The sequence below is a fragment of the Lepidochelys kempii genome, chromosome 1 (genome assembly GCF_965140285.1).
Source record: "Lepidochelys kempii isolate rLepKem1 chromosome 1, rLepKem1.hap1, whole genome shotgun sequence".
Lineage (NCBI taxonomy): Eukaryota > Metazoa > Chordata > Testudines > Cheloniidae > Lepidochelys > Lepidochelys kempii.
The window spans coordinates 165,157,462-165,176,247 of NC_136380.1; the positions used below are offsets into that span (position 1 = coordinate 165,157,462).

General features: G+C 41.6%; 1 protein-coding gene across 9 annotated transcripts in view; it reads right to left on the reverse strand.

Annotated features, from left to right (window-relative positions):
• Window positions 1–18,786, reverse strand: part of ITSN1 (intersectin 1) — a 222,775-nt gene that overhangs the window by 143,654 nt on the left and 60,335 nt on the right. For 8 of the 9 annotated variants that reach the window (XM_073361581.2, XM_073361520.2, XM_073361526.2 and 5 more), the window contains 3 exons: window positions 9,055–9,215; window positions 4,615–4,794; window positions 3,815–3,908 (listed from right to left, as the gene is read on the reverse strand). In XM_073361581.2, coding sequence (XP_073217682.1) covers window positions 3,815–3,908; window positions 4,615–4,794; window positions 9,055–9,215 — 435 coding nt within the window. The remainder of the gene's footprint in view (window positions 1–3,814; window positions 3,909–4,614; window positions 4,795–9,054; window positions 9,216–18,786) is intronic. The other variant, XM_073361573.2, reaches the window with a different exon arrangement.

The window sequence follows — 18,786 nt, forward strand, 5'->3', positions numbered from 1 at the left end:
ACTGAGCTGAGAAGGGCTGAAACCACTAAACTGGTAGTGACTCTTATATTCCATTCTAACATTGCCTGAGCCAGTCTGCATCCCTTATCTCCCCCCTCCCCCTTTCCTCACAATATATATTTATTTTAAATTGAAGTTGTTAAACTAGTGAGATCCTTTTAATCTTAAAGTACATCTTCTACATTTTGCACTGGAATACAAAATATTAATGTCTTAATTTAAGTGATGAAAGGTGAATTAAAAAGATTTTTAAAATATCGATCACTGAAAAGCCACCATATTTGTATGCATTTGTCCTCCCCCCGCAATCTATTCCTGTTTATTCCCAGTATTGGATGGCTGTGGTGACTGATATGGAGCTGCTATGTAATAATCTAAGAATACTAAGAGATAATAATTTTATGAACACTGTATGTGAACTGGTCAGTGAAGTTATTGTATAACAAGTTATAAGATTTTCCTGTACTAATGCAGCTTAAAAAGGGATTGTGGGAAAAACAAGCCGGAAAGCAACACAATGGATCTAGACAAGTATCCTCCAAATAAACACTGAACAGTCAAAAAGGGAAGACTGGAGGAGGTATCAGCTGTGAGAGGGTGTCAAAGGGGACAGGCTAACGCAAAGAGCAGATCTATGGAGGGAGTCTGAAGAAAAATGGACCTTTTCCTGCTCCCTGCAATGTTAAGCTTTAGAGAGGCAGCAACACATAGCGAATAGTTTATTGTTTTAAGATCTGTTCTCTAAAACATTTTGGTTCTAAGTGAGTAATATTTTGGTAACCAGTGGGTAGATAGCCTTCTTAAAGCACTGTCACTGTTCCCAGAGGGAACGGTACTGCAGGCACTGAAGATAAGTCAGGCCTGCTGAGATAATCATGACTGATCACAAAGAACGGCAGCCCAGGGCTCAAGTCTGAGAAGGTATGTCTAAGCTGCATTTTGGAGCCCATGGTGGGGAAAAAGCACTACAGCACAGGTCAACAGATTCAGGCTAGAACTCTAAAAATTAGGGCTGTCAAATGATTAAAAAAATTAATCATGATTAATCGTAGCTTTAATCGCACTGTTAAACAATAGAATACCATTTTATTTAAATGTTTTTGGATGTTTTCTACATTTTCAAATATATTGATTTCAACAACAACACGGAATACAAAGTATACAGTAGTCACTATATTTTTGTTTACAAATATTTGCACCTTACAAATGTTTTATTTTTTATTGCAGTTTTTAAAAAAAAAAATCTATGTAAAACTTTGGAGCCTACAAGTCCACTCGGTCCTACTTCTTGTTCAGCCAATTGCTCAGACAAACAAGTTTGTTCATATTTATGGGAAATAATGATGCCCGTTTCTTATTTACAATGTCACCTGAAAGTGAGAAGAGGCATTCACATGGCACTTTTGTAGCAGGCATTGCAAGGTATTTACATGCCCCGTTTACATGCTAAACATTGGTATGCCCCTTCATGCTTTGGTCACCATTCCAGAGGACATGCTTCCATGATTATGACTATCGTTTAAAAAAAAATCCGTTAATTAAATTTGTAACTGAACTCCTTGGGGGAGAATTGTATGTCTCCTGTTCCGTGGTTTTATCTGCATTCTGCCATATATTTCGTGTTATGGCAGTCCTGGATGACGACCCAGCAGATGTTCATTTTACGAACACTTTCATTGCAGACTTGACAAAAACACAAAGATGGTACCAATATGAGATTTCTAAAGAGAGCTACAGCACTCTACCCAAGGTTTAAGAATCTGGAGTGCCTTCTAAAATCTGAGAGGGATGAGGTGTGGAATCTGATGTCAGAAGTCTTAGAAGAGCAACACTCTGATTTGGAAAACTACAGAACCTGAACCATCAAAAAAGAAAGTCAACCTGGTGGCGTCTGACTTAGATGATGAAAAATGAACGTGCATCAGTCCGCACTGCTTTGAATAGTTATCAAGCAGAACCAGTCATCAGCAGTGTGGACTTGTAGGTGCTAAAGTTTTACGTTTTGTTTTTGAGTGCAGTTATGTAACAAACAAACAAATCTACATTTGTAAATTGCACTTTCACGATAAAGAGATTGCAATATAGTACTTGTATAAAGTGAATTGGAAAATGCTATTTCTTATCTTCTTTTACAGTGCAAATAAATATAATATAAAGTGACCACTGTACACTTTGTATTGTGTTGTAATTGAAATCAATATATTTGAAAATATAAAAAAAATCCAAAAATATTTAAAATAAGTTTAAATTGGTATTCTATTGTTTAACGGTGTGATTAAAACTGTGATCATAATTAATTTTTTTGAATTGAGTTAACTCAAGAGATTAACTCAAAACAAATTAACTGCAATTAATTGACAGCCCTACTAAAAATGTTTTCTCATCAGAAAATGCCAATTCATCAAAATCAAAATTTTGTAGAACCATCTCTGTTTAAATGATGGAATTTCTGATCAAAATGAGAGAACCCGATCACCTCAGAATAGCTAACAGCATGATGATTAGGGCATTCTGTCTGACTCAGAGTGCAGATTTTAATCTGGGTCTCCCACATCCCAAGCGGCTGCCCTATTCGCTGGACTATAAAGTTAGTGTCTCTCTGGCCCAGTGAATACTTTTTATACACAGTGGAACAGCTCCAACAGGAGATATTCAGAGATATCGATCCCTGAATAGTCTGCCCATTGTCCTATTCTCCTTCACCTCAAAACTTCAAAAGGTCTCAGGCTCATCCCAATATGTAACAGGAAAATTTTTGAAATCTCAAAGGTTTTACAGGAAAGGAAAACCATATCCCACCCAGCTCTAGAAGAGACCAGAGAGTCAGAGGTGAAGTTTGCCTTATCATTGTGATAGCTGTCTTAAGGAATATCCAGTTCTTTTACCTAAGGAGTCCTGGATTTCAGTCTCTATGGAGCTAATCACTATTACGTCACACTGGTGAAAGCGGTAAACTCCACTCCCGGTGTGGGGATTACAGCATACTGCTTCCACTGGTCCCAACAATACTCAGACAAAAAAAAGTTTGAGTTGCAAGGCATTTTTAAATCTCATTTACAGACAAATAATAGTGACATTTAGCATCTAACACTGACACAAAAGAAACTTCCAAACACAATTTACCTGGAGAGCTAAGATTAAAAGCCAAACAAAATTTTAACACTTAAAAATGGTATGTGAAGCAGTAATTATTTTCTTCCCTGAAATCCACAGGGATTTGAACAACTGTTCAGTCCTCAACACTATATTGCAACGATTAGCTTCCCTCCCCCATCAAAGTTCTCTTTAAGTCAATATTTTATGTCTCCTTGGACCAGTCTTTTAATAAATTCTTACATATAACAAAAAATATAAAACCAAAAAACTTACAAGAAAGAGTTAGTCTCTGGACTGCACTCCCACATTTTAATATTTTACTTCTGAAACTACTTCTCTATTTTCTAAGAAAAATGTAAGTGTTATCTTTCTGTAGCACAAAAGGAGTGGCCTAGTGATACGAAACGAACCAGATTAGGCTCACTTTAGGCATGTACTTTTCTGTACACACTCAAAAGCCTCATGTTGTAATGTGACTTGAAACTTTTACAACAGTTAAAAATGCTGTATTTCACTGATTTGTAACTAATCTAGTATTTCACATTTAATGAAGATATTCTATAAAACCTTTGAAGTAATAACTTGACAAGACTTGATTTTCTGACTTACAGAACTTAAGTTTAATGAAGGATGGTATCAATCTATTCGAGTCTAAGGCAGTACTGCCTGCTAGAGCATATTTCACATGTGCATGCACAAACACTCCACACTAACTTACCTAGCCACATCAAATGATTGTGCCTTTTGCAGTTTAGCGTTTAACTGTGACCCAGGTCCAGATCTACTAAAGGAAGAACTCTTTGGCAATGTGGCTGTAATAGTAAGAATAATCATAAAAGTAAATTTGAAACATATCTGTACAATTCATAATGATAGACAACTAACTGCTAACCCCACAAAACAAGTATTATAATTTTAAAATCAGTTTGGGGGTTTTTTAGGCAATGTTCCCAATACAAAAATAAATTAGTAACCTCTCCTCCGCTCCACAAAAAATACAACACACATCACCTTCATGACTTCCTGTATTTGCAATCTTAATATAAATCTGGTTGATACATTAAAAGAGCAGCTTACTTTATAAAATAAAAATTGGAATACTGCATATTCTGGTATTTTGAAAGTAATCCAAAGAACAGTATTATCTTAATGGTTACAAATAGGTAAGGAGTACCAATTTGTAGGTATCAATTCTGGATGATGGGCAAGCTAATTTAATTGTACTTTTACTAGAGTGCCAACATTTTGTTCATGGTTATTGTTGGATTGTGTATAGAAATATCTGAAAAAATCTAAGTAGTTTTAAAATATAATAAACCTAGATTTCTTCTACTGAAGGTTTAAGGTTTTTTTTAATCCTATTTGAATTGACCCAATTTAAGTGTATTCCCTAAATAAAGCAATTCTTTAAAATAATAACAGTTACTAATACCATATTCTCTCTTTTTGGATACAAAGAAAATTGCTCAACAATTTAACAGAAAAAAAGTAAATACATAGTGTCAGTATGCAGCATACCAGGATGAGCAAAAGCAGGCAGAGGTTGTATAACAGCAGGAGCTCCATTAGCCAGGGGAGGCACTGCTGCTTTAGGAACAGAAGATACTAAAGGTGGAGACATTCCTACTACTGGAATGGACGCCATCGGTACTGGGGCTACAGCTGTAAGAGATGGCATGCTGACAATGCCCCCAATACCTGCACACAAGAAAAAGTAGACATTTTTCCAATTTAGAATCATTTGGATCAGAAAATAATTTAAGGAGTTTGCAGACTGCAGAGTTATACAGCAGTAAACCTAGAATTAGACAGCAGGTTGAAGTGAGGATAAAGACTCTGAAAAACTCCAGGGTTACCAAGCTCTTAGTTAGTAATGGCAACATGAAATGGTTTAGGGAGAAGAACATAATATTTTATAGTGTATGTATATTACAGGATTATGTGACTGCAATGCTAACCAAAGAAATATAAAAGAGTTTGCTTTAGAAAATTTGTGGCATATTAGAGACTAACAAATTTATCTGAGCGTAAGCTTTCGTGAACTACCCCTCACTTCGTCAGATGCATGCAGTGGAAAATACAGTGGGGAGATTTTATATACACAGAAAACACAAAACAATGGGTGTTACCATACACACTATCTCGGAGCCTCTCCTTCTGCCCCTCCACCCCCACGAACATGATACAGTTTTGTGGTGACCTAGAATCCTATTTTCGACGTCTCCGACTCAAAGAATATTTCCAACACACCTCTGAACAACATACTAACCCACAGAGACCTCCCTACCAACACTACAAAAAGAAGGATTCTGAGTGGACTCCTCCTGAAGGTCAAATCAACAGACTGGACTTCTACATAGAGTGCTTCCGCCGACATGCACAGGCTGAAATTGTGGAAAAACAGCATCACTTGCCCCATAACCTCAGCCATGCAGAACACAATGCTATCCACAGCCTCAGAAACAACTCTGACCTCATAATCAAAAAGGCTGACAAAGGAGGTGCTGTCGTCATCATGAATAGGTCGGAATATGAACAAAAGGCTGCTAAGCAGCTCTCCAACACCACATTCTACAAGCTATTACCCTCTGATCCCACTGAGGGTTACCAAATGAAACTACACCATCTGCTCAAGAAACTCCCTGAAAAAGCACAAGAACAAATCTGCACAGACACACCCCTAGAACTCCAAACATCCATAATCCATAAAGATCCATAAACCTGGAAATCCTGGATGCCCCATCATCTCAGGCATTGGCACCCTGACAGCAGGATTGTCTGGCTATGTAGACTTCCTCCTCAGGCCCTACGCTACCAGCATTCCTAGCTATCTTGGAGACACCACTGACTTCCGGAGGAAACTACAATCCATCGGTGATCTTCCTGATAACACCATCCTGACCACTATGGATGTAGAAGCCCTCTACACCAACATTCCACACAAAGATGGACTACAAGTCGTCAGGAACAGTATCCCCGATAATTTCATGGCAAACCTGGAGGCTGAACTTTGTGACTTTGTCCTTACCCATAACTATTTCTCATTTGGGGACAATGTATACCTTCAAACCAGCGGCACTGCTATGGGTACCCGCATGGCCCCACAGTATCCCAACATTTTTATGGCTGACTTAGAATAACACTTCCTCAGCTCTCATCCCCTAACGCCCCTACTTGCGCTATATTGATGACATCTTCATCATCTGGACCCATGGAAAAGAAGCCCTTGAGGAATTCCACCATAATTTCAACAATTTCCATCCCACCATCAAACTCAGCCTGGACCAGTCCACACAAGAGATCCACTTGCTGGACACTACGGTGCTAATAAGCGATGGTCACATAACCACCACCCTATACCGGAAACCTACTGACCGCTATATTTACCTGCATGCCTCCAGCTTTCATCCAGACCAAATCACACGATCCATTTTCTACAGCCAAGCTCTACGATACAACCGCATTTGCTGCAACCCCTCAGAGACAAACAACTACAAGATCTCTATCAAGCGTTCTTACAACTACAATACCCACCTGCGGAAGTGAAGAAACAGATTGATAGAGCCAGAAGAGTACCCAGAAGTCACCTACTACAGGACAGGCCCAACAAAGAAAATAACAGAACGCCACCAGCCGTCACCTTCAGCCCCCAACTAAAACCTCTCCAGCACATCATCCAGAATCTACAACCTATCCTGAAGGACGACCTAACACTCTCACAGATCTTGGGAGACAGGCCAGTCCTTGCTTACAGACAGCGCCCCCAATCTGAAGCAAATGCTCACCAGCAACCACACACCACACAACAGAACCACTAACACAGGAACCTATCCTTGCAACAAAGCCTGTTGCCAACTGTGTCTACATATCTATTCAGGGGACACCATCATAGGGCCTAATCACATCAGCCACACTATCAGAGGCTTGTTCACCTGCACATCTACCAGTGTGATATATGCCATCATGTGCCAGCAATGCCCCTCTGCCATGTACATTGGCCAAACCGGACAGTCTCTACGTAAAAGAATAAATGGACACAAATCAGACGTCAAGAACTATAACATTCAAAAACCAGTCGGAGAACACTTCAATCTCTCTGGTTACTCAATTACAGACCTAAAAGTGGCCATTCTTCAACAAAAAAAGACTCCAATTTCAAAAACAGACTCCAACGAGAGACTGCTGAATTGGAATTAATTTGCAAACTGGACATTACATTAGGCTTGAATAAAGACTGGGAGTGGATGTGTCATTACACAAAGTAAAACTATTTCCCCATGATTATTTCCACCCCTCCCCCCACTGTTCCTCACACGTTCTTGTCAACTGCTGGAAATGGCCCATCTTGATTATCACTACAAAAGGTTTTTTCCCTCTCCTGCTGGTAATAGCTCACCTTACCTGATCACTCTTGTTACAGTGTGTATGGTAACATCCACTGTTTCATGTTCTCTGTGTATATAAAATCTCCCCACTGTATTTTCCACTGCATGCATCCGATGAAGTGAGCTGTAGCTCACGAAAGCTTATGCTTAAAGAAATTTATTAGTCTCTAAGGTGCCACAAGTCCTCCTGTTCTTTTGGCGGATACAGACTAACACGGCTGCTACTCTGAAACCTGCCTTTAGAAAATTGTTCACTGTGTGCTAGCTAAAGAGCAACACTGTCAAACACTAGTGGGTAGAGAACTGAAAATCTACATTTAGCCACCGTCCAAAAAGAATGAGTTTCAGAACTGCTCACAGCCTACTGCCAAAACAAAGCAATGCAAAGCTAATAGGGTAAAGCACAGTAAGAAGATATTTTAGGTATGAGCACAGCTGCACAAATGACAAGTGGCGGTCAAGGAGATTCAGCGATTCCACTGGGGAAAGAGGTGAGGCTGCATGCACACAGCTGGGAGCATGTCTACAGTGGGCGAGGAAAAGAAAACCTAATTATTTGCTGGATTTCTTGCTTCATAATTTAATTTCAATCTTTTATGCTTTTTCTTCCTTAAGTCCAATATTTGTTCTTTTGAACTTCACTCAACCATTAGGGCCCGAGATAAAGTTTTATAAACCAAACAGCAAAAGTTTGGGGGAAGGGAGGGGGGAGAAAAATAACTAATTAGCAGATATACAGGTTTTAAAAGGTGAGAGTTTTGGTGCAACACTTACCAAATACATTATTTATTTAATTCACTCTTTATGGTGATCACAATTACCAGGCATCTAAATACCAGGAGATGTTGCAAACTAAAGGTTACATGTAAAGTGGCTCTCAACACCAGAATGCAGAAGAAACTCAACATGTTAAGCATTAGGACCCAGGTTTTTACCCACCCATTTATTTTATGCCATCTATTTCAATCCTATGTTACCCAATCCTTTCTTTGGAGTCATGACCACTTCAGCAATACCAGTTACAAGTTACAAGAGCAGCAGTAGCCACTCTGGCTACTACTATTAATGTCACTCTTTGCATAGGCAAACAGGTGTGGACTGCTCCACACTATTTTGGTTAAATTAAATCGAGATCGCTGATTGTAACTGTGGCAGAGGTGTTAGAGCTGGAACCCATTAATGAAGACCTAAGGAAACTGCCAGCAAGGTGGTCTCACTGAAGGCCCCCAACTTCGGAATTCACTCACTCCCCTTGGTCTGAAACAGCCCAGCTCTGTTGATCTTCACAGCATGGTGCAGGGCTCATCTGCTTTTCCTAATATTTGGTGATGGTGAGAGTACAGAGGGAGCAGAGCAGGGTCTGCAATGGAGTAGGACACTGACTTGTTATTGATTATGCCTGGATGCTAAGGAGCCAGGCTCATTAGGCTGTTTTAAAACTATATATCGTTTTGATTTTAAGTAGTACCTTTTTCAATTTTAGAAATTGAAATAAATCAAAATATAAACCCCCCAAACAAAACTTTTATAGAGGTTATCATACCACAGAACTAGAAAAAAATTTTGCTCTTACCAAACCCTGGTGCACCAGGAACAGCAATAGGAGGCTGCTTCATGGCAGAAGGGAGTACAGAGGGGAGCTGATAACCTTGTAGTTTTAGTTTGATAAGTTTCATAGCAATAGAAAATTCCATCTGGTCCATCCTCCCATCATTGTTCATGTCAGCCAGTGCCCTACAAATAAGCAGGATTTACAATTATGTTTTTAAATTATGACCTTGTGAAGTCTCCCACAAACAAAGAAAAAACCCACATATACCAAGAAACTCAAGAATCATCTGATTCCCATTTGAAGAGGAATTCTGCAGAGCAGAACCAGGGTTACTAAGCCACCATTTAAAGAACAAACTGAAAACATCTCTATTTCTTCCTTTGAATGATAAAATTGTGATTTTCTAAGTTATGTTTTACTCCATGAAGGAACTATAGTACAGTAAGCTGAAAGAAAGGATTAGTGTAATTCTATAGAAAATTTGCTAAATTGCACAAATTAAAGTGACATGGTACTGCACACAGCACCACAGGGATCCAAATGACTTAGTCAACAAATTTGTACTTCAGCTAGTCCTATAATAAATTGCTCTTTAAATTCATGCTCTGTACTAAACACCATTATAGCTGAGTATACAAATGAGTTTTTCAGTTAAACAATAGCATTCAAGTATAAAACATTGGGGCCAGTTTTTGAATAGGCTTTCATGTAGAGTAGTCTCTGACTTTACAGTACATCAAATGAAGAAACAAAAAGTGGACTGTTTAAGAAAACAGTGCACAGCAGGGGGTGGGGAGGGCAGGAGGGGATGAAGAGGGACAACACTAGCTCCTGCAACTGGGAACCAAAACAAAACAAGTAAATGCATGTTAATGATTTCAGCAATTATAAATTAAGAGTTATATTATGTTGCTTTCCTTAGAGAGAATAAAAGTTATTCTAACTCCAGTACAAACATTTTAGGATTATTTCAAACTAAAAATAAAACATATATTTTGATCATAGGCCATGGACATGGCAACACAATACTATGATCAGATGCCCAGCTGGGAGGCTAGACAGTCTAGTTAAACTCTGAGTTTATTTCCAATTAAATCAGCAGCAAGGAAAGCATTTATGTAAGTAAATTAAGGGTCATCAAAAGGACCTTCCTGGATTGGCAATAATTAATGAAGTTCAATAACTGAGCAGGTAAACACTGTGCCCACATGACTAGAGGCAAAGCTGAGAAAATTTGTAAGACAGGAGCTGAAGCCAATTTGTTGCTATATCAGTGCCATCAGTGTACTCTCAAAGCATATTGAACATCGCTGAGATGACAAGCAATATTTTGCCAAGCACAGGGAAACTCCCAGCCCTCCATAATGCTATGGGCCAGATTTTCAGCAAGTGCAAATCAGCCTAGCTCCATTGTCTTCCATGTAACCTGGCTCTGCAAATGATAAATCCACCCCAAAACTGTCTTTTTCGGGGCACCAAAACTATTTGTGAATTCAGGTCAAATCTGGCAAGTAATTTCTGCTGAAAACCTTTTCTGAAAACAAAAAATTTAAAGACGTCAACTGACATTCAAAACATTTCATTTGACTTGAACAAAATTTTCTGTTTTTCATTACAATGAGAAAAAACAAACTACCTAATTCAGTTTTGGTTCAAAACTAACCAAGCTTTTTTTTCCTGTTTGGCTAGGAAAAATGCTGATTGACACCAGTCAAAAATCTGGCACTACAAACTTACAGAGAGGAATGAGAAAGCCATCTCTGTATGCTAAGGGCTCTGGAATTTACAGTTAGAAACTGGAGCACTTCTTGAATGTGGCCCAGCTAGTACGCATACTTCTAGTGGAAGAGAATTCCAGAGGCAAGAGCACTTGCTAGAGAGACTGGCCCCCTGATGCCTTTATCTCTCACTCCTCACCCAGGGAAGTTCACTCAAATATTCCAGATGAATGTTGCCTGCTGTTCAGCAGCTGGATGTAAGATCTGCCTAACTCTCTGGGACTCTAATCAGCCTGGTTAACCAGCTGAGATTTCTAAAGACTAATCAGTAGTATCCTCAGAACTGAGTATGTATGTTTCAGTCATTACTTATAAAGTTGCTAGTATGATATAGCTTCCGCTGTTAGTTATAAAGGCTCTGTTGGGGCAGTGACATGGCAGCTAAGTAAGTAGTTCCCAACAGCCAGAATGAAGAGATGAGATGAGCAAAACCAACCAGGACTAACGGAGGAAATATGCTTTTTTTGAGAGGGTAAGCTATAGCTCATCTCGTCCTCCTCCTCCTCCTCCCACAACCTCGCCATGATGAGGGCCTCCCTGAAACAACAGTTACTTAACTGCCAGAAATTGAGATAAGAAATCAATATCTCCTGCTGTATGAGCAAAGGGCTTGTCTACACCCCCCCGAGCGCAGCAAGTTTCAGCACTGTAAAATGCCAGTGTAGACAGTACACCAGCGCTGGGCTCTCAGCACTGATAGCTATGCCCCTCGTGGAGGTGGGTTTTTTTAGAGCGCTGGGAGACCTCTCTCCTGGCGCTCTGCCATGACTACACAAGTCACGTTAAAGCGATGCCGCTGCCAGTGTAAAGTAGCCCAAAGATCGTTAAAATACAAGATACTTATAATCAGACTGAGAATGTTAGAGGTTTGAGGGAACCTTATTGTAGGAAAGAGAACCTCCCCCCTCCCCCCCCGACAAGTTGTAGGCAAGAGGACAGGAACTTTGTAGATTATAACGAAGATGGGGTTTTTGCTAGAAGGAACAGAACTGCTCCTGGAAAAAGTTAAAAAGCAAAGTAAACTTGCTACATAGCCTAATTCGTTAGGGCTGTCCATTTCTGCCAGCTACCGAGTTCAAATGTCTCCTATAGTCCTATATATTGGTGTGTAAACCAAGAGTTTGATTAACTTCCCTGAAGTCTTTTTGTCCTTTGCTACTCTACTGGGAATACAAATATATTTGTCACAAGCAACCAGACATATGCTGTACAGAATACTTTAAAAACAAACAAAAAAAAAAACTATATGATGAACCAGATAGGAAGAACTCAAAACAGTAAGAGTTGAGACACTAATCAACTGAGAGTTCAAATAGCAAAAAGAAAAGGAGTACTTGTGGCACCTTAGAGACTAACCAATTTATTTGAGCATAAGCTTTCGTGAGCTACAGCTCACTTCATCGGATGCATACTGTGGAAAATACAGAAGATGTTTGTTTTTATACACACAAATCATGAAAAAATGGGTGTTTACCACTACAAAAGGTTTTCTCTTCCCCCACCACACTCTCCTGCTGGTAATAGCTTATGTAAAGTGATCACTCTCCTTACAATGTGTATGATAATCAGGGTGGGCCTTTTCCAGCACAAATCCAGGTTCTCTCCCCCCCCCCCCAACACCCCAACTGTATTTTCTACAGTATGCATCCGATGAAGTGAGCTGTAGTTCACGAAAGCTTATGCTCAAATGAATTGGTTAGTCTCTAAGGTGCCACAAGTACTCCTTTTCTTTTTGCGAATACAGACTAACGCGGCTGTTACTCTGAAACCTGTCATTATGCAAGGCCCTGCATTTAGCTGTATGGAGTGGAAATCTATCAACTGCATGAAAAAACTTGTACAGATACAGACAGACATCATCTTCCTTTCCAAATGCAAACAGATGTGCATCGTACCAAAAGGACTGAAGGTAAAAAATCCATTACAATCTACATACCACACAGACTATGCTGACAGCTTGTGCCACACGCTCTCAAAGAAACTGCGGAACCACCTGATCAACATCCTCTACAGCAAACAGGGAAAGATAAAGAATGAGCTCTCAAAAATGGATACTCTCATAAAAAAACAACCTTCCACACAAACTTCCCTGTGGCTGGACTTTACTAAAACTAGACAAGCCATTTACAACACAAACTTTGCTTCTCTACAAAAGAAAAAGGACACTAAACTTTCTAAACTACTACATGCCACAAGGGGCCACAGCAATGGTTCCCTCAACCCACCCAGCAATATTGTTAACCTATCTAACTATACTCTTAGCCCAGCAGAAGCAGCTGTCCTATCTCTGGGCCCCTCCTTCTGCCCCTCCACCCCCACGAACATGATACAGTTCTGTGGTGACCTAGAATCCTATTTTCGACATCTCCGACTCAAGGAATATTTCCAACACACCTCTGAACAACATACTAATCCACAGAGACCTCCCTACCAACACTACAAAAAGAAGGATTCTGAGTGGACTCCTCCTGAAGGTCGAGACAGCAGACTGGACTTCTACATAGAGTGCTTCTGCAGACGTGCACGAGCTGAATTTGTGGAAAAGCAGCATCACTTGCCCCATAACCTCAGCCATGCAGAACACAATGCTATCCAGAGCCTCAGAAACAATTCTGACCTCATAATCAAAAAGGCTGACAAAGGAGGTGCTGTCGTCATCATGAATAGGTCGGAATATGAACAAGAGGCTGCTCGGCAACTCTCCAACACCACTTTCTAAAAGCCATTACCCTCTGATCCCACTGAGAGTTACCAAAAGCAACTACAGCATTTGCTCAAGAAACTCTGAAAAAGCACAAGATCAAACCCGCACAGACACACCCCTGGAACCTCGACCTGGGATATTCTATCTACTAACCAAGATCCATAAAACTGGAAATCCTGGGCGCCCCATCATCTCAGGCATTGGCATCCTGACAGCAGGATTGTCTGGCTATGTAGACTCCCTCCTCAGGCCCGACGCTACCAGCACTCCCAGCTACCTTCGAGACACCACTGACTTCCTGAGGAAACTACAATCCATCGGTGATCTTCCTGATAACACCATCCTGGCCACTATGGATGTAGAAGCCCTCTACACCAACATTCCACACAAAGATGGACTACAAGCCATCAAGAACACTATCCCCGATAATGTCACGGCTAACCTGGAGGCTGAACTTTGTGACTTTGTCCTCACCCATAACTATTTTACATTTGGGGACAATGTATACCTTCAAATCTGCGGCACTGCTATGGGTACCCGCATGGCCCCACAATATCCCAACATTTTTATGGCTGACTTAGAACAACACTTCCTCAGCTCTCGTCCCCTAATGCCCCTACTCTACTTCCGCTATATTGATGACATCATCATCATCTGGACCCATGGAAAATAAGCTCTTGAGGAATTCCACCATGATTTCAACAATTTCCATCCCACCATCAAACTCAGCCTGGACCAGTCCACACAAGAGATCCACTTCCTGGACACTACAGTGCTAATAAACAATGGTCACATAAACACCACCCTATACCGGAAACCTACTGACCGCTATTCCTACCTACAGGCCTCCAGCTTTCACCCTGACCACACCACACGATCCATTGTCTACAGCCAAGCTCTGCGATACAACCGCATTTGCTCCAACCCCTCAGACAGAGACGAACACCTACAAGTTCTCTGTCAAGCTTTCTTACAACTACAATACCCACCTGCGGAAGTGAAGAAACAGATTGATAGAGCCAGAAGAGTTCCCAGAAGTCACCTACTACAGGACAGGCCTAACAAAGAAAATAACAGAACGTCACTAGCCGTCATCTTCAGCCCCCAACTAAAACCCCTCCAACGCATTATCAAGGATCTACAACCTATCCTGAAGGATGACCCAACACTTTCACAAATCTTGGGAGACAGGCCAGTCCTTGCCTACAGACAGCCCCCCAACCTGAAGTGAATACTCACCAGCAACCACATACCACACAACAGAACCACTAACCCAGGAACCTATAATTGCAACAAAGCCCGTTGCCAACTGTGCCCACCTATCTATTCAGGGGACACCAAAGGGCCTAATAACATCAGTCACACTATCAGAGGCTCGTTCACCTGCACATCTACCAATGTGATATATGCCATCATGTGCCAGCAATGCCCCTCAGCCATGTACCTTGGTCAAACTGGACAGTCTCTACGTAAAAGAATAAATGGACACAAATCAGATGTCAAGAATTATAACATTCATAAACCAGTCGGGGAACACTTCAATCTCTCTGGTCATGCAATTATAGACATGAAAGTTGCGATATTACAACAGAAAAAACTTCAAATCCAGACTCCAGCGAGAGACTGCTGAATTGGAATTCATTTGCAAATTGGATACAATTAACGTAGGTTACCTTGTATAATGACTTAGCCACTCCCAGTCTCTATTCAAGCCTATTTCCCCATGTTTTTTCCTACCCCCCCCCCCGACGTTCTTGTTAAACCCTGGATTTGTGCTGGAAATGGCCCACCTTGATTATCATACACATTGTAAGGAGAAAGAAAAGGAGTACTTGTGGCACCTTAGAGACTAACCAATTTATTTGAGCATGAGCTTTCGTGAGCTACAGCTCACTTCATCGGATGCATACCGTGGAAACTGCAGCAGACTTTATATACACACAGAGAACATGAGACAATACCTCCTCCCACCCCACTCTCCTGCTGGTAATAGCTTATCTAAAGTGATCATCTAGTTGGGCTATTTCCAGCACAAATCCAGGTTTTCTCACCCTCCCACCCCATACACACACAAACTCACTCTCCTGCTGGTAATATCTCATCCAAAGGCTGACAAAGGAGGTGCTGTTGTCATCATGAATAGGTCGGAATATGAACAAGAGGCTACTCGGCAGCTCTCCAACACGAGTTTCTACAAGCCATTACCCTATGATCCCACTGAGAGTTACCAAAAGCAACTACAGCATTTGCTCAAGAAACTTCCTGAAAAAGCACAAGATCAAATCCGCACAGACACACCCCTGGAACCCCGACCTGGGATATTCTATCTACTACCCAAGATCCATAAACCTGGAAATCCTGGGCGCCCCATCATCTCAGGCATTGGCATCCTGACAGCAGGATTGTCTGGCTATGTAGACTCCCTCCTCAGGCCCGACGCTACCAGCACTCCCAGCTACCTTCGAGACACCACTGACTTCCTGAGGAAACTACAATCCATCGGTGATCTTCCTGATAACACCATCCTGGCCACTATGGATGTAGAAGCCCTCTACACCAACATTCCACACAAAGATGGACTACAAGCCGTCAGGAACAGTATCCCCAATAATGTCACGGATAACCTGGTGGCTGAACTTTGTGACTTTGCCCTTACCCATAACTATTTCACATTTGGGGACAATGTATACCTTCAGATCAGCGGCACTGCTATGGGTACCCGCATGGCCCCACAGTATGCCAAAATTTTTATGGCTGATTTAGAACAACGCTTCCTCAGCTCTCGTCCCCTAAAGCCCCTACTCTACTTGCGCTATATTGATGACATCATCATCTGGACCCATGGAAAAGAAGCCCTTGAGGAATTCCACCATGATTTCAACAATTTCCATCCCACCACCAACCTCAGCCTAGTCCAGTCCACACAAGAGATCCACTTCCTGGACACTACAGTGCTAATAAACAATGGTCACATAAACACCACCCTATACCGGAAACCTACTGACCGCTATTCCTACCTGCATGCCTCCAGCTTTCACCCTGACCACACCACACGATCCATCGTCTACAGCCAAGCTCTGCGATACAACCGCATTTGCTCCAACCCCTCAGACAGAGACAAACACCTACAAGTTCTCTGTCAAGCTTTCTTACAACTACAATACCCACCTGCAGAAGTAAAGAAACAGATTGATAGAGCCAGAAGAGTTCCCAGAAGTTACCTACTACAGGACAGGCCTAACAAAGAAAATAACAGAACGCCACTAGCCGTCACCTTCAGCCCCCAACTAAAACCCCTCCAACGCATTATTAAGGATCTACAACCTATCCTAAAGGATGACCCAACACTCTCACAAATCTTGGGAGACAGGCCAGTCCTTGCCTACAGACAGCCCCGCAACCTGAAGCAAATACTCACCAACAACCACATACCACACAACAGAACCACTAACACAGGAACTTATCCTTGCAACAAAGCCCGTTGCCAATTGTGCCCACATATCTATTCAGGGGACACCATCACAGGGCCTAATACCATCAGCCACACTATCAGAGGCTTGTTCACCTGCACATCCACCAACGTGATATATGCCATCATGTGCCAGCAATGCCCCTCTGCCATGTACATTGGTCAAACTGGACAGTCTCTACGTAAAAGAATAAATGGACACAAATCAGATGTCAAGAATTATAACATTCATAAACCAGTCGGAGAACACTTCAATCTCTCTGGTCACGCAATCACAGACATGAAGGTTGCTATCTTAAAACAAAAAAACTTCAAATCCAGACTCCAGCGAGAAACTGCTGAATTGGAATTCATTTGCAAATTGCATACTATTAATTTAGGCTTAAATAGAGACTGGGAGTGGCTAAGTCATTATGCAAGGTAGCCTATTTCCTCTTGTTTTTTCCTACCACCCCCCCCGACGTTCTGGTTAAACTTGGATTTAAACTTGGAGAGTGGTCAGTTTGGATGAGCTATTGCCAGCAGGAGAGTGAGTTTGTGTGTGTGTGTCCCCGGGGAAAAAAAAAGGGGGGGGGTGAGAAAGCCTGGATTTGTGCTGGAAATGGCCCACCTTGATTACCATGCACATTGTAGGGAGAGTGGTCACTTTGGATGAGCTATTACCAGCAGGAGAGTGAGTTTGTGTGTGTGTTTTTTGGAGGGGGGTGAGAGAACCTGGATTTGTGCTGGAAATGGCCCAACTTGATTATCATGCACATTGTGTAGAGAGTTGTCACTTTGGATGGGCTATTACCAGCAGGAGAGTGAGTTTGTGTGTGTGGGGGGGGTGGAGGGTGAGAAAACCTGGATTTGTGCTGGAAATAGCCCAACTAGATGATCACTTTAGATAAGCTATTACCAGCAGGAGAGTGGGGTGGGAGGAGGTATTGTTTCATGTTCTCTGTGTGTATATAAAGTCTGCTGCAGTTTCCACGGTATGCATCCGATGAAGTGAGCTGTAGCTCACGAAAGCTCATGCTCAAATAAATTGGTTAGTCTCTAAGGTGCCACAAGTACTCCTTTTCTTTTTGCGAATACAGACTAACACGGCTGTTACTCTGAAACCTGTCATTGTAAGGAGAGTGATCACTTTAGAAAAGCTATTACCAACAGGAGAGTGGGAGGAGAGTGTTGGGGGGGAGAAAACCTGGATTTGTGCTGGAAATGGCCCACCTTGATTATCATACACATTGTAAGGAGAGTGATCACTTTACATAGAATCACATAATATCAGGGTTGGAAGATACCTCCGGAGGTCATCTAGTCCAACCCCCTGCTCAAGGCGGGACCAATCCCCAATTAAATCATCCCAGCCAGGGCTTTGTCAAGCCTGACCTTAAAAACTTCTAAGGAAGGAGATTCTACCACCTCCCTAGGTAACGCATTCCAGTGTTTCACCACCCTCCTAGTGAAAAAGTTTTTCCTAATATCCAACCTAAACCTCCCCCACTGCAACTTGAGACCATTACTCCTTGTCCTGTCCTCTTCTACCACTGAGAATAGTCTAGAACCATCCTCTCTGGAACCACCTCTCAGGTAGTTGAAAGCAGCTATCAAATCCCCCCTCATTCTTCTCTTCCGCAGGCTAAACAATCCCAGTTCCCTCAGCCTCTCCTCATAAGTCATGTGTTCCAGACCCCTAATCATTTTTGTTGCCCTTCGCTGGACTCTCTCCAATTTATCCACATCCTTCTTGAAGTGTGGGGCCCAAAACTGGACACAGTACTCCAGATGAGGCCTCACTAATGTCAAATAGAGGGGGA